Source organism: Dermochelys coriacea, chromosome 6 (genome assembly GCF_009764565.3).
Source record: "Dermochelys coriacea isolate rDerCor1 chromosome 6, rDerCor1.pri.v4, whole genome shotgun sequence".
NCBI classification, from domain to species: Eukaryota; Metazoa; Chordata; order Testudines; family Dermochelyidae; genus Dermochelys; species Dermochelys coriacea.
Window position 1 is genome coordinate 28148705 of NC_050073.1, and position 23712 is coordinate 28172416.

At 39.3% G+C, this 23712-nt stretch overlaps 1 protein-coding gene across 9 annotated transcripts in view; it reads left to right on the forward strand.

The window, feature by feature from the left end:
* Window positions 1-23619, forward strand: part of TUB (TUB bipartite transcription factor) — a 265886-nt gene extending 242267 nt beyond the window's left edge. For 4 of the 9 annotated variants that reach the window (XM_043516610.1, XM_038407876.2, XM_038407875.2 and 1 more), the window contains 9 exons: window positions 3505-3666; window positions 8837-8908; window positions 10369-10487; window positions 11474-11665; window positions 12187-12299; window positions 14768-14882; window positions 19901-19999; window positions 20402-20573; window positions 21877-23619. In XM_043516610.1, coding sequence (XP_043372545.1) covers window positions 3505-3666; window positions 8837-8908; window positions 10369-10487; window positions 11474-11665; window positions 12187-12299; window positions 14768-14882; window positions 19901-19999; window positions 20402-20573; window positions 21877-22010 — 1178 coding nt within the window. In that variant the 3' untranslated portion in view covers window positions 22011-23619. The remainder of the gene's footprint in view (window positions 1-3504; window positions 3667-8836; window positions 8909-10368; window positions 10488-11473; window positions 11666-12186; window positions 12300-14767; window positions 14883-19900; window positions 20000-20401; window positions 20574-21876) is intronic. The other 5 variants (XM_043516611.1, XM_043516615.1, XM_043516612.1 and 2 more) reach the window with 2 other exon arrangements.
* The last annotated feature ends 93 nt before the right edge of the window (window positions 23620-23712 follow it).

A 23712-nucleotide genomic window follows, 5' to 3' on the forward strand; every position in this document is an offset into this window, starting at 1 on the left:
CCGCACAATAAGCCACTTTTTTGGTATGTGGGTAGAAGGAGCAGGAGCCCACAAAGCCTAAAAAGTGAGGAATGTAGACGGAGGGATCCATTCTAAAACTGTAATGAAAGATGAATCAGGGCTGAATGGCTTTTGAAATGCTTCAAGAAATCAGATGGGTGATGGTAAAGCTGCCTATTTACATTTTGTGTGTGTCTGTGTGTGTGTGTGTATCTGTGTGTGTGTGTATTACACATACACACTCTCTCATTCTCACTTAATAGGGATAATCCTAATGTGAAGATGAGCTCTTCCTGAACACTTCCTTTGTTGCGTTAGCCTTTCAACATCAGGCATCTTCAACTATTTTTGTACAGTATTCCCCATTATTAACATTCTTGAGGATCTTGTTTCATATTTGTCTTTTCTTTTTTCTCGTTACATCTTCCATCCCCAGTATGGTATGGAGTCAGCTCCTGGGACAGGTTTTATGTGTAATAAAACTCTCTACACATTCCTCTGAATGCTGAAATTGATTTTCCTCCTCTTAATGCGTGACTAGCCAGTGTAACATTTGTCCCAATGCCTAATATGTGATGGCCCTGACAGCATGGGATAGGAACAGCAACTCCAGCATGATTAGACTAGACTATATAACTTCATTGGAGGCATTTAATTCGCCACAGATCAAAGTCTCTTTGGGAGGAAAGTGACCAATATTTTTAAAAATTGGATGTCTAAAATTAGGTACAAACATAGGTGGGTAAATAAATGGCTAGATACGCAAAAGTGATGAGCATCCACTGCCCCATTAATTTAAATGGAACTGGTGGGTACTCAGCACTTTTGAAAGTCAGGTGTCTGGTTTAGAAGCCTAACTTTAGGCACCAGTTTTTTAAAATTTTGGTCAGTGTGAATGTATATATGTGTAGGGGCATAGGAATTGCCATAGTGGATTAGACCAGTGGTCAATCTATTCCGATATCCTGTTGTGACATTAAGAACCGCGCAAGAGTCACAGGTACCCAGATATCTGGTAATGAATTGCAGCTGGCTTAATCAATTCACATGTACTTCAATTCTTTAATGTCATGAAATATATCTGAGAAGTGTCATACAAGGTGTCAATGAAAAGCTCATGACTCACTAGTTATTAATATTATTACATAATGTAGGTGCAAGCAACTGATGCAAAGTTATGGACATAAACTGAAATTATAGTTCTTAAAATGTGTTTCCCAGCCAAGACAAAAGAACAGTTGAAGAGGAAAAATTAGTAGCATTCATTCAGCTCGATTTGACCATGCTTGACCAGTTTTTTTCAGCCAAAATTATTAAGAGCCAACGTTCATCCCACAAACACCAGCCATTAGTAATGGTTACCAGTTCTCCTCTCTGTTGCTTATTAAAGAACCTTGTGGAGCAGCAAGCTTATAGAGTCTTTTATTATTTACTATATCTATAAATACATAAATATTATTACAGCTTTTATTAATGAAAAGTACATTTTTATGTGGCTGACGTAGTACACCACGGCATTAAATCTTTCCTAGGAGTTACAATCTAGTTTACAATCTAATGTTGATAACTTGCTATCCTGGCAAAAATGAAATTGGCTTTCTATAGATGAGAATTAGGCCTAATCAGTGATTTATTTATAGTTGAGGGGAGAAAGCCAGGTAAATAGTCCCACTCTCAACACACTCTTCTGAGCCAGGGAATGTATTGTTCTTTTCCTCTCCATATTTTATTCAACTGGGATTTTTTCAGGTTTTGGCCACATCTAGACATTGTTTGACCATGACAATACCTCCAAGAATTAGAAGATACAACATAGTCTAATGAACAGGAAGCACTGGACTAAGTGTCTGCTGACTTAAGTTCTATTTCCAAATTTGAGCTTGGGCGAGTTATTTCACCTCTCTGTTTCTGTTTCCCCTCCTACCGTTTGTCCATTTTGACTGTAATCTCTTTTGGGGATGGACTTTCTTATTATGTGTATGTACAGTGCCTAGCATAATGATCTCAATTGGGGGTCTCTAGGTCCTGCTGTAATACAAATAGTAAATGCATAGACTTAAGACCAGAAGGGACCATCATGGTCTTCTGGTCTGACCTCCTGCACATTGCAGACCACAGAACCTCACCCATCCTCTCCTGGACTAGACCCAAAACCTCTGGCTGAGTTACTGAGGTCCTCAGATTATGATTTAAAGTCTTCAAGTTACAGAGAATCCATCATTTACTCTAGTTCAAACCAGCAAATGACCCATACTCTACGCTGCATAGGAAGGTGATTAAACCCCTAGGATCTCTGCCAATCTGACCCTGGGGGAAAATTCCTTCCTGACCCCAAATATGGGGATCAGTTAGACCCTGAGCATGTGGGCAAGACCCATTAGCCAGACACCTGGGAAAGAATTTACTGTAGTAACTCAGAGCCCTCCCCATCTAGTGGCCCATCTCTGGCTGTTTCCTACATGCCATTGTAGGCAACCTTATCATGCCATCCCCTCCATAAACTAACCAAGGTTAGTCTTGAAACCAGTTAGGTTTTTAAATAATATAATAATAATAATAATACAATAGGGTTTTAAATATAATACTGCTCTGTTTATAAACATCAATACACAAAGTTGAGCAACAAAATCTTTGTGCCTAAATAACCATTTTAGGCACCTACTGACTGATTTAGGAGCCTAAATATGGCACCCAATACCTTTAAATAGACAGGGTCTTTCTTCAGAGGAGTGATTCGGTATAGTACCCATTTGGGTCCCTGCTGACACATGAACAGTTTGGTGAGGTCCAGCCTTGAAGAAGCAAGGCTCACAATAGTTTAAGTGAAAAAATCCACAAGTGTGAACATTTTTTGAAACAAGTCTGTTGGAAGTTTTTTAACATACATGCTTGAAATTGTTTTAGTATGTGAAATTCAACTTGTCACTCACATTTAGCATTATGTGCTAAAAGTCTCAGCAATGTCTGTGTTCTGTCCCCAGAATACACTTGAAAATTAGGTGCTTAGATCTTATGGAAATGTATATGCTATAATCAAAGGTCTGAAATCTAGAAGTGGAGAAATCACCAAACCATTCTCTCTTGCAGTGCTCTCACACAGAGAGACATACACTTTCCATTTGCTTCAACAGTTCAGAAAACCTTTTAGCTTTTACACGGAGGGCCCCAATAAACTCTACACCAGCTTCAAAAAGAATATTTGTTGAGGCAATGTCAGCTATGGACAGTCTGAAGCCGAGTGTTTTTGCTCGATGAACTCCTATGCATACCAATACTCAGAACACTCTCTTCCAAGTCACAGAGCTAGTCTGATCTCTGGGAATAAATCAAAAGGTTTGGGAGTTCAAATGAGTTGTTTGGCTTGAAGACTATTTTAGTCATGAAAATGTAATTGCAGATGGACTGCTGAGCTTTGTTTCTTAGGATGTCATCTACGTATTTCTGAGTTGATATTGGTTAGCTTTTCAGTCATTCTTTGACTAGACTTTTGCTGTTGTCTGACAGGAATTGATGGCCCTGCTGCATTTCAAGATGACATTCAGGAGGTAGGAAGCCAAATTCAGATTCTTACTGTTGGGCAGTCTAGCCACAATGAAGATGATGGAGAGACGATGGCTAGTAGCCAACAAAGCAGGCAGGACCTTAGAGTAACAATGCAGAAAAAGGGTAAGTAGCCAAAGCTACCTACTTATGCTCCTTGTTGTTTGCTCTCTTTTTTGGCTGGCAACTCCTTCTACTCCCAATGATAGCCTGGTCCTAAACTAAGGCATAAACATGTTTTTTCACCGTTTCACTTGAGGTTCTTCCTTCAGTGAATCATCCTTCCCTTATTGCTCTGTTGTTTTACCTCCATAATTGTAATGGAGTTCCCCATTGGCCCAAGAAGCAAGAGACCTATGTGTACTCTGGGACATGGCTTTCCCATACTTCAGTGCAATGTTGCTATCTAGGTGGCAGGTGTTAAAGCTCTCATCCATAAATTTTACAATCTGAATTGCAGGATGATAGAAATCATGTACTTAAGCATTAAAAAAAAGGGTTTGTAATGGCCACATTTTAATTAGAAGGCAGAACATTAAGTGTGGTTGTAGTATCAATTCACAAATTCACATCTTACGTTCATCCTCCTAAAGGTGAAAATGACAGAACTATATTCTGCGGCACTTCTTGGCAGCATATTTCTCAAATGTTCTGGGTTTTTTTCAAGGACAGCCCTGACTGGGGATGGATGGATTGATTGACTGATTGTGTGTATCTGTCTCTTCCTTTCTGCAACAAATTTATCTCCCATCAGAGAGCAGCTTAGGAGGAAATAAATCCTAAAATCTTCACAATGCTTTTCTGAAGCCTTAATGGCTCTGCTTCTTCAGCATGCAACCTTTGAAGTTAAGATGGCTTTTTGACCAAAGCTGCTCTACAGAGAGAAACTGGTGCTTTAAAAATACACACATAGTCCACAAAGAGCAAAATTTAAGTGAGAACTTGACTTGTATAGAATAGACTGTTCTCTTCTAAATGTCAGCTTCATTTTGTAGAGCAGCTCTCACTGAGATTCATTATCTGAAATGCTTCACACTGTGGATGTGAGCGACTCAGCCTGAAATGAACACATTTCCTCCACATGTGAAGTTTCCTGGGTATTTGGATAAGAGAGAGACTGATTTGAATAACAAGTTCCCTATGTATTGGTTGCCCCTTAAATGCATGGCTCAAAATATTTATAAGCCAGTCACCTTGCTCACAAAAGTTGGTTGATTTAGAAATTATAAATAGAGCTGGGTGAGAACATCGTTTTCTGTTTCCTGGAAAGTTCTGTGAGTTAGAAAAAAAATTCTGTTCCAAAACAGAAGGAAAACAAAAAAATTTTGAAATTTGCTATGAAACCAAATTCCAAACAAAATATTTCATTTTGAAAAAAACAAAACTTTTTTCTGATTTTGACATTTATTTTGTTTACATTTATAATAATATAAAATAAAATAAATTCCAAATAAAAATAATTTTGAAATGAAAAATAGAAATGGTTCATTCTGAAAATGTCAGAATAGAATGTTTCATTTTTTTCATATTTTCCTTGAAAGGAGATTTCATTGAAATAGAAACTTTTCTGCAAAACTTTTTGCTTTTGATAAATCAACATTTCCTGAGGGAAAATGTTGTCTCAGGAAATTTCTGACCAGCTCTAATTATAAACCGATTTTTAAGTTAGGTCAAACCACTGGGGTTTATTATTTTGGGGTGGTCTCTTTTTTATATTAAAAACTGTTAAAACAAGCATACTTGATGGACAGTAAAGGTATGTCTACCCTGCACGCTTCTTATGGTGCCATGCAGCATACATACCCACATAGCGCCCCCTAGCATGGGTATAAATAGCAGTGTGGCTGATGAAGCCTGGCTTAGGTGAATAGCTAAAGGCATGCCGGTAGGGTGTGGGCATATAGGCAAGTACATACCCTACATGTTTTCTACTCATCCAAGTCATGTCTCTCCGTCTATTTTTAGCAGTGTAGTGTCCTGTGCTGCTGGAGCCTTTCTCCTACTCAGGAAGGACCCGCCCAGTGGGGGAAGGCTCTGGGAGGAGGGAAGCAGCAGGGAAAGAGTTGAGCATCTCCCCACTGTGGAATCTTTCTCCGCTGCTGGGAAAGACTGGCAGCAGGAAAAGGCTGTCCTCTCCCTGCGGCTGGAGACTTCCCCATCTCTCTCCCCTCTGGCAGGCTGTTTGTAGGTACACAAACCCTACACACTGCCACCAGTGGTGTACAGTACACATAGCCTAACTGTTTATACAGGGGACGTTTTAAATGAAAGCACAGGGATTTAGCTTCATGACTCTTGTTAAGGTTAGTGGAGGACGCCATACCCTTTATGGGTACAAAGCACCAATAAGCTGGTTTCAACGAGTAGAGGTTCCATGGAATATTCCTGTTGGGGTTTGCCATCCCATGGAGTGAGAAGGAGGCTTGTCAGCTAGCTTTTCTCACCCCTGGATGTCCCAAGAACAATGAAGACATTTGTTTAGGAGCTGAGGCTTTCAGGTGCAGGCCCAATGCTTCTGCCCTGGACCATCTCACTGCCATGTCACCATGCATCTAAAGAACCATGCTCCGGTGGGAACCTTGAGCCCATAAGCCATCTTCAATTTGTTTATGCGTGAGGAAGGGGAAAGCCACGTAAGGGCAATGCTGATGGTAGGAAAGGTCATGCTGATTGTCATTAGAATTGCTTAGTCCTGATTTGAATCCATTCTGCTGTTTGACAGGAACTTTGCGGTGAGTGTCCAATATTAACAGATGCCTGTCTGCTCTGCAGGGAGCATCCAACATATCTGTTTCAGTTAGGAGAAGATAGGTTATAGAATACATTAGTGCACAGGCAATAGTCTCCTTGCAAGGAAATGCCAAATGTTTTATTTGATTTCCCCATCTGCTGGAAATTGCCACAACTAGAATAATTCTCTTCCTGTGGGAAATATTCTGGCCTTTTGATTTCAGTATTTTTAACATTGAACCTTCCTTGTCAGTGAATGAATCACAAGGACAGACACACACTTACTCAGGTTTTAGCAAAAATCAGATGAAAATCTAACATTTTGTTACACATTTATCAGTTTCATTAATGTCATTGTGACCGTAGCAGTCTAGATAGTTGTAATTTTTCATTGCCAGCTGGAGGTAAAATTGCTGTTGCTTTGAGATTTAGAGAAGGAATAGATTTGCGTAATACTTCAAGCAGCAAACAAAATTGCTTTCTGGGAACAAAGCTGAAACACGAGCTTCTTTAAAGCATTCTTAGGGTGTTTCCAAAAGATGCTTAGAGCCAGTTTGTTAAACATTGGCAAACATTTGCTGGTGATTACACCAGCAAAATCTGACTCATGCACGATGGGTGTAAATGCATACTAAAATAAAATAACTGTTTATGCCACTGCATATTAGTGTGCTCAACTCCCTGCTTTTTTATGCACCAGTGCCCATTTGGGACATGGAATGCTGAGGTTGCCCTCACAAATGTTGGATATAATTTGCATGCCAGTATCTGAAAAATTCTTTCCCCCCTATCCCAGAGCATCTTTGCAGACACCGAGAACACAGTACAGCATTGCCTTTCGTCCTGTTCTTCACTTATTCCTTCATTAAACCAACTTATCATGTCCCTGAGTATGTCCTTCTGTCTAATTGGTTGTGTCTGCATTATTTTCATTAGCATCCTATCATTTGTTTGTCACCTGCAGCATCCCCATCATTGTAATCTTTTCAGTTGTAGCCAATCCTGTACCCTGATTTGACATCTTACTCTCTTCCTAACCTCTTCAATCATCTTTAAATCATTTCACTTTACACCTGCTGTCTTTCATCTTTGCTGCCACCAGCCTTCTGATCTCTGTTTCATTTAATGCAGCTGCTACCAAGCCATAGAATAATACTGTTAGTACACTGGTTTGATAAATTTTCCCTTTGATACCAGTTGTAATGTTTTTAACAGTCCATAATTCCATCAATTTCTGTGCAGCACTTGTGGCTAAGGCACATCTCCTTTTAGCTTTACCCTTGATGGAGCAATTGGCACAATCAAGCTTCCTAGGTACACATAAGATTCTACTTGTTCTATGACTTTGCTGAGTCTGCATTACAGCACGTTCTCTTTTGTCCCTTTCCAAGATTCAGCCACTTCATCTTTTGGCATTTATTGTAACTCCAAGTTGACTACACCAATTTTCCAAGGTAGCAAAGGATGTCATTATTCATTCAAATGTGTCTGCCTGTTGTCATCCACATAAGTTTAGGAGCTTAACTTCAGATCATTCAAATCGTCTAATGTTCTTAATATCCCGTTGTAGAAAAGCTTCTGTAATTCCATGGCCCCAGTGTGAAAAATTGGCTCTTGTTAAATAGCTTTTAAGGTTTTCAATGGGAGTCAAAGAATGAAGAGAGGGGCACGTAATCACATCCTCTTCAGGTAGTTCCTATTCATGTGTGATGATGGTGGGTGAGCACAAGTCTTCGAACTCTAACAGGTATGGCCAAAATGACTAGTTAATCTAAGAGCTCTGACTTCCCTTATACACAGGATGTTGTTGGAGACTCTTTTGATGCCATTTTTGTATTGTTTATTTCCATAACAGGGAGACCTAAAGCAGTGGATGATGGGACCGTGCCTGTTGAATCTCTAAGGGATACTTAACAATGTATATGCATGTACTTGACCCCCATGCATTTGTGGGAGGATGAGCATTTGAAGTGATTGGAAATAGCAATAAAATAAAGAAAAAATTAAATAAAAGCTATAGAACACAATTTCGATCAGTGTCAATATTCAAACCTAAAAATATTGCCACAAGCATTTCAGATAGTATGTGAGTCTGTGCACTGTTTGGTTCAGTCTTTGCTTGCTGCAAAATAAATATTTTTTTATGTTGTTGAATAAATTTTCCTGTAGAATCTGTGTGTACCCCTGAATTATATCGGTATGTCAAAGATCAAAAAGTAGACCAAAGACTCTCAATGAAGAACTCACCCACAATGTGCTGGAAGATTAACAATGCAACCGTTTAGCATGAATAATACATTCTGTAACCTCAGTTCTATAATTCAGCTCATTCTCATTTAATTCAAAATACTGAAAGGGAGGTGACACTAGGTTTCAATGGGCCTAATGTAAATTTCAGTCTTCAACAGGGGTTGGCTTTTATAAAGGAGAATATCTGAGAGTTATGGCAGCAGAAATGTGGCTCTACCCAGCAAGCCTTTGGTCATGTATGGGGTCCTCTCATTAAGGATTGTTCATGTGATTATGGGTTTGCAAAACCAAGCCCATGGATTTTTTCCTTTCCCAGATCCCCACGCAAATACATCCTGGTCCACTTCCACCTCCCAATCCAGTCTTGTGGCCCTGGATCATGTTCCAGGTAAGTACAGAGGAAGAAGTTAACCCCGCCCCTACTGTTTATTTGGCTCCAAAGATCTTTGTTTAGTACTTGTCCTATTTACCCTTCTATATTTGAATTAATGATCATGGAAATTCTTGACCAAAATTATGGAAAATAATATTATTTTTGGAACATATTATGTAATCAAACTGTAATTTCAGATTTGGACCAAAAGTGAAAGGTGGCTTCATTTACGTAAAACTCCCTAGGAAAACCAGGCCTGCTAGACTTCCTAGACCCCACTCACCTAGACCTTCTGCTGCCAAGTCCAACCTGGTCTTCAAAGTTCCATTTCCTTAGACTCCTCAGAGTTTGTGTGGTTGGGGCACTTGCGGGACTGACACATAAGTATTAAAGTGAAATGGATCAGTGATCTAAGGATTCCCTCTGTTCTGGTCTAATTTTTTACATACAAAAACATACGTAAAAACAAGAGTTTGATTTTATAATTTTTTTTCCTCACAGTAAGATCTGCTCCCCATGAGATCATATAGGAATAGCTAAGGCCCTACTTGAATTGCAGGATGATTGTCAAATAATTGTGGCAGAGTGTGGACAAGACATAGAAAAATCACAGAAAAGTAATAATGGACATTTATTAATTGCAGTAATTTGGAAAAGCCAAAGAAGACCTATTTGTTTAAGAAAAATTTGCCGGAACAATACAAATACTCAAGTGTTAGGTTATGCCTGCTAATTTTTTTTTTGATAACTGGACATTTTGCTGCAACTATATTACACTCATCAATGCGTGAAGCTGACAATGGGAGCCCCACCTTGCGCAGGTGCTGACAGCCCAAGCCCCAGCCGCTATCAGCTTGGATAAATGGGGCTCTACTGTACTAATGGTGAAAAAAATATATGTTGCAAACTTCAAAATGTATGCAAAATTGTGGACTGTGCAAAGTAAGCTAATTAAAATCAAAATTATGGTGGAAGCCTAATACACAATTTCTGCTATCTCACAAATTAAGTAGGGCTTTAGCAATAGCTAAATATTAAATCTTACCATAGTGAGGTACATCTTGCAACTTTTTAGGCCCCCATGCATCTGCAAAGGGTTGCCTTGCAGGATTGGGGCTTTTATGATCTTGTATTTAAAGCACTCAATTAGGAGATCTGGATTTAGTTCCTGGCTCTGCCACACACTTCTTGTGTGTTCTTGGGTAAATCACTCAATCTCTGTAAAATGGGGATAATGACACTTCCTTTCCTACCATCCTTTGTATGTCTTGTCTGTTTAGATTGTAAAGCTTTTCCAGGCAGGAGCTTTCTCTTGCTATGTGTTTGTACAGCACCTAGCACACTGGGACCCCAATCTCACCTGGGGCTTCTAGGTGCAACAGTAGGAGAAATACTAATTGTTTGTATCCTGTATGCATGCATGTGCAGCTTTAGTGTTTTCACATTTCAAATAAACTTGTTTGCTTGCTCCTCAGGCATTTCAAGCAGCATGAATTTTGATGAAGAGGATGAGGATGATGAAGACAGCTCAAGTTCTTCCCAGTTAAACAGTAACACCCGACCTGGCTCTGCAACAAGCAAGAAATCAAACAAGGTTAGAAGGCAGAAGTGTTGCCTGTTGATTAAAATGAACTTTGTCATTTCCAGGCAGAAAGCCAGCGTTTTTTAACAGGGGCATTTTCTAATATAGCATCTTGAGGGAGGTTTGCTGTGGTACATCACAGGATTCAGAGAAGCAAGTAATGGAAAGGTTGAACAGGAGAGCATCTTCTGAAAATCAAAAACTAGAGATGGGTGAAATGACCTGAAATTTCATTGAAAAGTCAAACCAAATATTCCCAGAAGTAAACACATAGCTAATATTACCTGAATTTGAATGAAGAGACAGAAAAATAGGTAAACTAAATATCAAATTGTTAAAATAAAATCTTTGATCAGAGTTGGTGATGGGGAGAGAGGTTTTGGCTTTACTGTTATCTCCGTCTGTAGTCTCTCACTCTGTTCCTGCCACTGGTACCCAAAGTGCTCTCAATTCTCAAGTACAGGCATTCTTAACCCTGCTACTTCAACTGTAATCCATCCCCAAACAACCTACTTTTCCCTTTCATGATCTCCCAATTGCCTACGTTTTCCAGCTATGAACTTTCTCAGAATTGGGGGTGTTCAGATCCAGGGTTTTGGGAAGGATTCATCCATAAACATTGAGCCAGATTCTGCCTTGCATTGATTATGAGTCTGACTTTCGAGGTGCAACTAACTCCACTCCTTTTTTCCAGTATGTTCCCTGTGCAGGGGTGCAGTTGGCATAGGAAACTGTTCCACTGGTTTTACACCAGCTGAGAAGGGGGATTCTCATCTGAGCAGCTGCATCCAAATCCCACCCTTTGCAGCACCTGAGAGGCATAAGGGGGCCAGAACAGGGGGAATGCAATGTGCTATGTTATTGCCATTATTTTTTTTAAAAAAAGAAAAGCTGTTTCTGCAGTGCAGCTGCTGACATGTTTCTTTAAAATCTTGTGTTTTCAGTCTTTCGTTTGTAATCATAAAGTAAACATGAGGTAACCTTTCTTACTCTTCTAGGAGGCAGCCTCAGCTCCCAGCCCTTCCACAAATGAGCCTGTCATAGATGTTGATGAACTGGAGGAGTTTGCTGTGAGACCTGCTCCACAGGGCATCACCGTCAAATGTCGAATCACAAGAGACAAGAAGGGAATGGACCGAGGAATGTACCCTACCTATTACCTCCACTTGGAAAGGGAGGATGGTAAAAAGGTCATAAAATATACCTGAACGACATACCAGTTGCACCTGAACTTAAACCCCTTAAAAGTGTCTTCAGAATTTTTATGTAGCCAGTAGAATTATATATTTCCTTTGACTAAGGGTTTGGTACTATGCAATGTATCACCACATTCTATTTACTTTCCCATTCTTTATCTTATTATTTGGTCTTAGAAGAGTCCATGCCTGGCAGCAGAAAATCATTAGCAATTGAGGCTCCTTGCCCTTTGAGACTGAAAGGCTTCTATTTTCACTTCCCTTGGAGGAGCCAGTACAAGCTAGAATTAAACATTTAACAAAGCATATCAGGTTTAATTATTTAAACCATAAATAATGGATTGAAGGAAGAAGCAGTCACTGCGCCTTGCTGGCTTTTACCCATTTTTGCTAAGTCTCAAGTGACTGTGTCTGCTGATGATGATAAACCTCGGAAACATTGCCCATTTATTGGGAGGATGGGGTGTTAAACATTCTTTGGCATTCTACAATGTGACATTTTCTGCATTCCTTAGGTATTTCTATTAGCTGGAAGGAAGCGAAAGAAGAGCAAAACCTCTAATTACCTCATCTCTATAGACCCAACTGACCTGTCTCGAGGCGGAGAGAGTTTCATTGGAAAACTAAGGTAAACACTGAAGCACCCAAGATAGAGAAGAGGGAATATACGTTTTCTTGACAGAATATTCAGTTTCTTTGCAATTATGATACCTGTAAAAAAAAGAGGGCTTATTCATAGTTAGTCTTGGTTATATCATGTGACTTTAGGCCTTGGGTAAAATTTTCAAAAGTACCTAAGTCCCATTTTCCATTTTTAAAAGTGATTTAGGTATGTAGGATCCTAAATCTTATTGAAAGTTAATGGGACAGATTTCTGAATCTATTTAGGTGTCTATTAGTGCGGATATGCGCCTAGGGGATTTTCAAAAGCATCCAAGCAGATTAGGTGCCTAACTCCCATTGAATTAAATACCATTGAAAATCTGCCCTTAGGCCCTTTTGAAAATTTTACCCCTGTCTCAAGCCCTTTAATAAAAGCCTCAAACTGCATTGTGATAAATGAGAGGGGGGTAGCTCCCTTTTATGGACACCCAGCCAGCCAGTTAGCTATAAAATTCCTCTTAGTAACTGTTCTCTACTTGCTTTACCTGTAAAGGGTTAACAAGCCCACAGGTAAAAGGAAAGGAGTGGGCATCTGACCAAAAGAGCCAATGGAAGGGCTTGAACTTTTTAAAATTGGGGGAAAAAAAACTTCCCCTTTTCTTTGTGTTGTGGTTCTCTAGAGAGCAGAAACACAGAGTAGCAATGCTGTGAGCAGCTTTAATACCAGGTATGAAAAAGCATTAATTCATACCTCTAACCTACTTATCTGAAACCCCAGATAGGTAAGTAAATCAGGGAATGTCTAAAAAGACGTGATTAGGTTTATTTCTGTTTATTTCTTATTGGCTTGTGGACGCCTCTGTACTAACCCCAGATGCTTTTGTTTTGCTTGCAACCTTGAAGCTGAACCTCAAGAGAGCTATCTTGATGCTTAATTTTTGTAACTGGGTTTTTTTAAATCTAGCAAAAGCCTAAGTTTCCAGATGTATTTTCTTTTTTGTTTTTAATAAAATTTACCTTTTTTAAGAACAGGATTGGATTTTTGGTGTCCTAAGAGATTTGTGCATATGTTGTTTAATTAGCTGGGAGCAACAGCTAATTTCCTTTGTTTTCTTTCTCAGCTCTTCCCCGGAGTGGCGGGGGGTGAAAGGGCTTGAGGATACCCCACAGGAAGGAATTCCCAAGTGCACCTTCCTGGGTTCCAAAGGGTTTGCATTTGGGTGGTGGCAGCATTTACCAAGCCAAGGTCAGAGAGAAGCTGTAACGTTGGGAGTTTAATACAAGCCTGGAGGGGCCGGTATTAATTTTTAAAATCCTTGTGGGCCCCCACCTTCTGCACTCAAAGTGTCAGATTGGGGAATCAGCCTTGACATATATTTATTTACAAGTGGAGGAATTCTTATAGAACCATGAGCTTCTTCCCCCTCCTTGTCCTTCTCCCCGCAAGTCTGTTGTTAATATACACTTGTTGTGCTTTCATTTAAAGAAAGGAAGAAAGTCTGATGTTGTTAAAAACTTGTATATATACACACAGGGGAAAGTCATTATCTATTGTCTGTTTGGACTAGTGGCTAAAAAATTGGATTCAATATTAGAATTATTAAAAATTAAAAAACTAGTGTAAGAGAAGTTGAGTCACTGGAAAGTTTGTTCTTCAAAGCAGGAGCAGCATTAGCAGCAGGCAACTAGGGTGGTCACCCAGAGTGCCAACTTCCAGAGTTGGAGTAGAGGGAGCACCACATTTCTCTGACAGTTTTTTGTTTGTTTTGCTTTGGCTGGTTGGTTAGTTGGTGGTTTTTTGCTTGGCCACTCAGAGCATGCTGAAACATTTTCAGCCCTGGATGGCAAAACATTTATTTCCAGACCTGTGTCAAACCAGGTATGGATAGTTAAATGGCTCATGGTGGAGTAAATATGTTTCACTGCACAGCTTTCTCATGAATGTTTTATGTTATTGCACACACATATTTTAGTTATTTATTTCTTTAGATTTCTAAAAAAAATATACAGAAAAGTACCTATCTATTGATCTAGGCACCTTTTGGTAGAACTTAAGAAAACCATCCAACTAAAACAGCAACTAACTGAACAGAAACTCCCAACGAAACTCAGCCTCATGAGTGTCTTAAGCACCATACATGATACTCAAATTATTTAACCCTTTTTTTACAGATGATTTGCATTGAAAATGGCACTGTAGATTAACTAGAACTGCAACACTTTTTTTATATCTTATTTATTGTCTCTTGATCTTGGTAGATTACAGAATGCTCCAAGCACAGTGCAATAATAGGGACAGTCACTGTAACATGCATCTTGTAATATCCTGCCTCCCAGAGGTGCATGTATATTTAGGATTTCAGATGACCATTTTACTTACAGTTAATAGAATATTATTGGTTTTTTACCACTTGAGGCTCTGATATGATAAGTGACTAGGTAATTCAGGCTGTATTTTCGACAAAAGTAATTTGTCCTCCTGTTTTTTGATAGATCAAATCTTATGGGGACTAAGTTTACAGTGTATGACAATGGAGTAAATCCAATGAAAACAACATCAAGCCTAGAAGCAAGTAACCTGCGTCAGGAGCTAGCTGCTATTTGCTATGTAAGTACTGCTCACAGGCAAAATCTGTAAGGAATGGGAATTAATTTTCAAAACATTGGGCCTGGTTCTCTTCTCACTTACACTGGTATAAGTCAGCATTCGCTCCCTGAACAAGTGAGGTTCCCAGTTTCAGATTGTCTCTCAGGAAGACCAAGAAACTTTAACAGGAAGCAGAGGTAAGAAATACTTACCCACATGTACTCCTTGTCACCAGACAGATTGCCATGTGACAGGCCCCTCATCTCCAGTCGGAAGACCTCAGAGCTGTGGTATTATGGGGATAGAATGCTTTACACTCCTGTATGTATCTTATGGGCAAGGCCTTTCTCAGTGGGAACTGTAACTGTGGGGACAAAATTACTACCAGTAAAACATGATGAGCAGCAATGGCACCCTGGAGATGGCATCTGTGTTCCAGTAGAGTTCACAGGGAGCTGGGCAGGTAGGTCTGAAATGGTCCCTCAGAGAGAAAGAGAAAGTGCATGTCTCCCCTTGAAGGAACCAGGAGCGTCTGGCCACTTCCTGGCTCCAGTATGATGTAGACTAGCTAGCCACACCATCCCCTCTCCCCATCTTGAGAGGGTGAGTCTCAGGCTGTAAGAAACAATCTGTCTGGAGCGATGGGTGGTGCGCTGAATGACCTGGAGGATTATCAGCACATGAAAACCAAAATGAGGGGCCCCTCCACTTCTATGGGCATGACTCCAGGCAATAGGGTCAGTGGTATTACCAATATTAACATGTTTTTTGGTTGGAGTATGGGGTTGGTTCTGTCTTTGTGCAGATGACACAACACATTTTCCCCACCCATTAACCCACCCCTTCATTCCGGTGTCTGGGTACTTCACACCCGCTCCTTCAGATTTTCAGCAAACAATATCTTTAAAATCATAAAATCAAGCATTTGACTTCACTTTATATTTAGACTTCACTTTCACTATGATATAAAGGCACTTACATGTCTAGTGAATTATTTTTACTGACTTTTGTAGTATGGCATTCCCTGTAGCAGAGCAACTGATCTGCTGCTGCTAGCAGAGAGTAGGAGTAAAAAAAATAAAAACAACTTTTTATATGTATTAAAAAAAGAGAAATATGCAAATGGTGATATATAGATATAGCGAGAGCTATAGTTATAAAATATGCAAATTGAGGCATTGCATCGTTTGCATGGAATCACCAGATATTTGGACATTGCAGGTGAAAACCCCACCGTAGTCAATGGAGTTAGCATCTACATGCATAAAACTAATGTAAATGAGATCAGAATCATACCCACTGTATGGCTGAATAAAACAGATGAATGAGTTTGCATAGATGCCTATTACTAGATCAGTGTGTTTAAAACTTACAAGCATATATAAAAAAATTACATAGTTAAGACTATTACTTGTTCCACTGATCTTTTAATTGTTCAGAAGAAAATTATTAGATTTTCAAATGCGCTATGATTCTGACCACAGCACAAAAGGAGAGCTGGATTTGATTTGATTTGATTAATGACACTGCCTATTAAAGTAAAGGTTGTTTGTACTGATTGCAGCACAAATGTAGTGTTGTAAAGTACCATACAGACAGTATTCAAAACAACTTTATCCTAAGGTGACCTTTTTAATTCCAGCCTTGGGTTTCCCTTGAGCAAAAACTACCCACTGTAACAAACATCTGATATCAGATGTGAAACCCAACTCCCTCTTATTTCATATTGATCAAGTCCCGCTTTGGAGGAAGCTGTGCCAGCATCAACCAGTATACTGAATCTGACCAGCATGCCTCATTTATCTGAGCAAAATGAAAGGCTGGCAACAACTTCATTGTTAATTGTGAGAAAAATGCACTGAAATCCCTAATTGTGATGCTCCCCTCTGTGTTATGCTCCAAGCACTATAGCTGAAGTAAGTGCAAGTGCTAAGAAATTGTTTGTACTCTCACCACAGAGAATCTTATCATGATGGCATAATAGTTGATTGATAAACCTTCAGCAGCACCTAAAGGCCAATTTCAGAATAGCTGTGCTTTTGTCAACATATCTGAAGTAAGATTTTAGTGAGATGCAGAGGTCTGGCTGTATGCTTAGCAGCAAGGCTGTTTGTCATGCTCAACACTTACCCCTTTAAGTTCTGAATAGCGCACAATTCAGTTTTCTCCAGACTCAGTAAGTTGGGCGATCAGATAATAAAAAATATCTGATCCAGTGTCCATTGTAGTCAATGAAAAAACTCCCACTGACTTCAGTGGATGTTGCTCAGGCTCCAAATCACTTGCACAGTGAGGTAGATAGTATATCTTGGTGTGTTTTGATGTAGTGAGAGTTTTGGCCTTGTGTGTGATTCAACAGAAAATAAGTTCTACAAAAAGGCACTGGTGTGTGCATGTAGTTCAGATAGGAAGGGAATGAAACCAAGGAAAGACAGTGGATATCATTGATCCAGTTTTTGTATTCCCTACAGAATTATTTGCAGGCAAGCAGTTGGGGTGTATAGTACGTGGATTTTATAACTATTATTGTAACAAAACACTTAATAGCCTAAATTTACACTGTGTTTTAAAAGCCAGAGTATGGAAAAGTTCTGCAGTCCAGTGATTAAACACATGAATCACCATTATACTATTCCCAGGAACACCACACTGGTCAGGTAAATGGCAATGATCCATCACCTAAAGACACAGGAGCAGCTCTTCAACTGATTTAACTCACTATAGCTCCAATAAAGTCAATTGAGCTATTGCCATTTACAGGAGCAGAGGATCTGGTCCACAGATCCTATTTTTGAGCTCCTTTGCACAAGTGTAAATTAAAACTGTATTACAGTAAATGGAGTTACAGTGGGGTCAGATCAGATTTTGGTCCATTTTCCCCAAATAGCACTAGTTACAGCCCTGGAATAAAAATGTATTTATAACAACATTGTTGGGTGGAAGAGAATGACGGAGGAGATCTGGGAAATTGACTTTATTTGGATGATGATATGCTGGGAAGTTCTGAGCTTAATTTAAGCTCCTTTTCCTTCCATACTTGCTTTATTTATGTATTCCATGTTTATGCAGAACTGAATTTTAATGTTGCAGCTTGATGTTGGCAAAATGATTACATCCATTGATATATACTTTCATAAAGCCTTTTAGTGATTTACTCATCAATGGTATAATTTACAGTTTGAAATCAGTACTTTCCTCCCTTCAGCTCCCTTTTCATATAGCGAAAGCATTAATTTTAGTTTTTATTCGAAAGTCTGATGAATATGTTACTGAAGTTTCAGGGGGATAATGTATTCTTGTTGCGAATAATGTTATACGGCATTAGTGTTTAACTCCAGCTTTCACCATCTCCAGCCACATTGGTGTCTCAGTGGATTGCATATAACACAACTGCAGCTTGAAAAGAAATGCTCAAGACCCTGAATAGAAAACCAGTATTGTCAATAATTAGTGGAAAATATGCCTAGGCACAAGTCTCTTCACAGAAGCTGGCTCTTGCTATGTTATCTAAGCTCTCTCTAGCTTGAGAATGCTGTTGGCAAATGAATTAGTTTGGGTCTCACTATTATACAGGCATCAAATAGAAATTCCCAGCTGAAATGATGACCTTTGTTTACTCTGTCAAAGACCTTGACAGAAGCATTTTATAAAATAGGCAGAAAGCTTTCAATTACTGTCCTGGAGACATAAAAATCCATTTGTCTCTTCTATACCCAAAGGGATTTATCCAGCATGGTTGAAAATCTTTTGTAGGACTGGTAGAATGGTAAGGAATGTTTGTTGAAATAACTGGGGTGATTTCAGAAATTTGGAGTATGACAAAGGCTTCATCTGCATGCAGGAATTTTAGGCCTACATTTTCAAAAGTGCCTATAGATGTGGGGTGCCTTAATTTTTGGGTGCCCCACTCGAGACATCATAAAGGGCTCTGGTTTGAAAAAAAGGGGGGGTCACAAAAATCAGGCCCTTTCTAGGCGTTTCCAGTTGAGTACCAAAAATGAGGCATCCAAATTCACAAGTCACTTTTGAAAATTTCCACAGATTGAGCTGCACCTGCCCTAGTGTAGATGAGGCTCTTGACAGGTTCTGGTGTCTCCCTGGGGTAGCTGAACTGATGGTAAAGCTCGTCACTGACTTCAGTGGGCACAGAGATAGGCCACCATGGAGTGATTTGAGAATCCCACCTTTGCAGTTTATTACCCCTTGAAGATAGAAGAGGGAGGGGAAGGATAATAGCTCTGACTACCTGAGGACAAGTAGGGTCTGAAAAGAGAAATCAGGCTATGGGTCTGTTTTGATTTTGGCACTTACCTTTTAAGAGACTCTCAGTTACCATGGTGGTGGGCACGGTTAAAACCTAAGTAGATAGAGAGGAAAGTTATATTTAATATGAAACACAATATTTTGCATGGACATAGCTTGGCAACAGTGTTTTTTTTCTCTACCGCCTCTGCCTCCATAACTAAGAAAACCTGCCTTCATGATACTATGTTTGTTTGTTTTGTCATTCTCATCTCCAAGCCCACCATATTTGAAGACTTTACAAATCAAACCAATACTAACAGATGCTAACACTGGCAGCTCTTCATCTTTTGCTTTTGTGCTGGCTGTGGAATGAAAGGAAGCTAGGTTTCTTTTTTTCCCTCTCTCTCTCTCCATTAAAATCTGTGTGTGCATTTAGTGGTTATGAAATTATAACCGCAATTTATTGTGATAACTAGTGGTACCCAGGCATTCTGGTTATTTCATATGTTTTCAACAATGAATGATTTTTTACCTGCATTAATGTAGTTGGCAGCCTGTCCTAGAAGCTTTGTCACAGAGGGCTTTATGGCAGACTATTATATTTCCATTTTTCCTTTTGTCAGAACTGTTAAGACAGAGAGGTTGACAGTGCTAATGAATGCAGGCAATTCAGATGGTTTTTGAGTGGAGTAATAATGAGGTGATGACACTGCTTTATCCTCTGTGCTAAAGAAGTTAACTTCCAAGATTAAAAATAAGAAGCATTACAAATACTTTTTCTAAAAATTTTTTAGGAAACAAATGTCTTGGGATTTAAAGGACCTCGCAAAATGAGTGTAGTCATACCAGGAATGAATATGGACCATGAAAGAGTTTCTATCCGACCACGTAATGTAAGTCACAATGTGTCTCAACAATTAAAATTACTAAAGGATGTCCTCTTTCACCCAGATTTGTTATGTTTCTACTTCTGAAGGGTTGGATGTTAGAGATTTGTTCTGTTTGTACAGCACCTAGCACAATTGGTTCCTGGTCTGTGGCAGGGGCTCCTAAGTGCTACCATGTTACAAATAAATAATACATTTCAGAGATCAGCTATGGACTAGGATTTTCAAAGATGCCTATGGGATTTGGATGCCCAATTCCTATTAAAATACTTAACATTCTTTTGTTTTGTTTTATTTGTACTGTGATACTGGAAGTTAAGGGTGACAATTAAGGAGTACGGTGGAAGTTGTTAACTCCCTTTCCCCTCAGAAAGTGCTAACCTGAAGTTTGTGTGTGTGATGTTTCAGGAACATGAAACACTTCTTGCAAGATGGCAGAACAAAAATACAGAGAGCATCATTGAGCTGCATAACAAAACTCCGGTCTGGAATGATGACACCCAGTCCTATGTTCTAAATTTCCATGGCCGAGTCACACAGGCCTCCGTGAAAAACTTCCAAATTATTCACGATAATGATCGTAAGTGCAGATCACCAAGCTAAACTGATTAGAAACAACACTTATTCTGTACACTCTCTGACACTGATTCTATCCTGACAATTCAGATCAGATTATTTTTTACACCTACTGGGAAAGATTTTGTGCTGTGCTCCCTGAAAGGTGCAGCACGGAGGATGCAATGCAAGGGTAAAAGTTGCTTTATGCCACCTTTCTACCCTCTGGATTCCAGGCTGCTGCAGAGGCCGGTTAGGCCCCCCCCCCACCCCCAGTGTAAATGGAGCAGCTCTGCAGGCTATGCTAATTTACAGCAGCTGCCTCCTCCTGGCTACTGATGGACTGGGCAGCAGCCCAGGATTCCCTGTCAGAGCAGTCAGCACTGTGCTATTCCCTGGGCTGCCCCAGCACACTCCTTTACATAAGGGCCTGTATTAGTCCTTTGCTGGGGAAATCCTATCCCAACCATTTGTGGTTCTTTTCTGGTCCCTCTATGCCCTCAGTGTGCACTTGGTGAGTGGGGGCAGAATCTGCCCCACTGTGCACTCACATAACTCACAGGTGTAGATGACACAAGGAAGATGCAGATGTATTGGACCAGAGTCTTGTCTAGGACAGCGAGGGTGCTGAAGGCTTGGTAAGATCAACATTGTGAAGACCATGCATGGGAATTGGCAGTACCAGCCTCTGAGAGCTATATGGTGTTTTAAACATTTGCCAAGGCTTCTAAGTAATGCTGAAATTCACACTGCACAATTACCTTTGAAGTGTTTCTGTGTCAAGTGTATACATTCACAGTAGCAGAAAGACAGCACAGTTACACCCATACTCACCCCCTTTCACACTCTTTCTCCCAATTCTCTTTGCCTGCCTGTCTGCCTGCCTGACCTTGCTTCTGTTAAATTTAAGGGGAGCAGAATTAGATCCTGTCTGGTATGAGTGAAATTCTCCCCTGTACAGAGGATCAACACAAGTTCTATGCATAGTCCTTGTGCTGGCCTTCTTCATAGAGGTGAATTTCATGCTTATGAATGCTAGGGAATAGCAGCCTTGTTTGGTTTTTTTTTAAACCCATTAGTTACCTGGGTAAAATTTTAAAAGAAAACACACATAAGGCCTTTATTCCTGCAATTTGTCCTCATTCAAATTGTCCTTTTATGAATAGTCCCATTAAAGTCATGACTACTTGTCTGAGTATATATGTTATAGCATTCAATCCATATATCATGGTGGGTTTTGGGCAGTGGGTTGATATTGAACATGTATTTATTTAATAGGGGCTGTAGTCAAAACTAACACTTTGTCACTTTTATGACTTTTATTACAGCTGACTATATAGTGATGCAGTTTGGCCGTGTGGCTGAGGATGTATTCACCATGGACTACAACTACCCAATGTGTGCACTACAAGCCTTTGCTATTGCCCTCTCCAGCTTTGACAGCAAATTGGCTTGTGAGTAAACAGGAATGGTAGAGTCTCCACACAGCGGAGCAGTATGCCACAAGGGAAAACAACATGATTCCAAATATTCACTGGTATCATTTGTGGTTCATACAAACCAGGCCAGGTAAATTCATTTTTGGAAGGACCACCATATTGCTGGGGAGAAAATCATTGGAATCTTTAAATGTTCAGGATATTCAGGAAATATTGTTTTATCTGTTATATATTTTTCTGGAAGTGGCATCAAGTTTCTGTAAATAAAAGTCCAGTCTGATATTCTTAGCTATGTTATTGAGAGGTGCCATGATGTACTGTACCATGGCTCAAATAACACCATTCCCAGTGGTGTCTCTTTTCTAAATCCATGAAACTTATCTTAAAAAAAAAGTCTGTTTTTATGTTTAAGAAGTATTCAGAGGCTGTAATCAGACCTCAAGATTGTGTTGAATACTTCGAACGTCACATCACCCAACACAGAAGAAAAGATCACCAAAAAAGATGCACTTTTTGAACAGATGAGGATCTCGTGTAATATAAAACCTAGTCTGAGGGTGGAAGGCCTATATTGGACTGAACTTGATTTGTTGCTATTATTTATGTGGAGGAGCAGAGTGAGTTTTAATTATAGTAGGAAAAAAAGGAGAAGTAGACAGCACAAAATAATGTTGCACAAGTCACTTGAATTGTAAGGTGTCTTTTTTTATGTTTTAACATCTATTTGCTTTTAAGTTCTGTTTCAAATGAAAACCTATTGGAATTCTAGAAAGGGAAAAAAATCTGAATGCCAGCATTTTGGCATGCTGGGTCTTGGGAATTGTATCCTTATATATCCCTATATCAATTCAGATACATATTTTGTGTCAAGTGATATAAATATTTGGATAAAGATCTCTTCACAGAGCTGCATAATTATTTTAAGCCAGTTGTGTGAATGACTAAGGAAAGTAGTAAAAATAATTAATCTGGCCTTTTGTGATTTAAATTTTGGATATTGAGTTTTGTCAAATCTGCAGTAACAATTTTCATATTTATTTCTCATTGCAAAAGTGCTTGAAATCTATTTTACATTATAATGTAAAAGTGCCAGCTACTGAGCTAAATTCTTCTTGACAAATATAGTGTACATTACAGACAAATTAGGTTCATTCAGGACATACAAATAGCTTAAAATAGGATTTTCTTTTGTTTCATCTTTTCTGATAGGATATATAAATAAATATAATTTCAGAATACAAGCTCTCCACTCAGCTTTCTTGCATTGTAAACATCTCAAAAGTCATCAAGGAAAGACTTTAACTATGAGAAATGCATAAAACCCTATTTAAAAATAATGGAGATCCTGAGTCTTACTTCTGTTTTCCCATACAATAGTATTCCCAAACTAACACATAACAGTTTATCAGAAGAGCTTTAAATATTGAAGTAACATTTTATACTGTGCTTATTAAAAACCCCTTTTTTATCCTTAAGAGCATATCTAGATTATATAATGAGAAAATTAGATCAGATCTGCTTGTCTCATAGCTTCCAGTCCCTGTGTGACCGTAGGGGACAGGCCATCAGGACAGGTTGTGCCATTTGGACTGTATGATTTCAACTAATAAGAGAAATATGTTTTATTCTGTGCCTCTGCCTCCAGATCTCATTACAGATATAAGGACAAAGACATTTCAGTGGACAGATGTGCTTGCAGTTGGATTGTTGTTGCTTAATTTATGG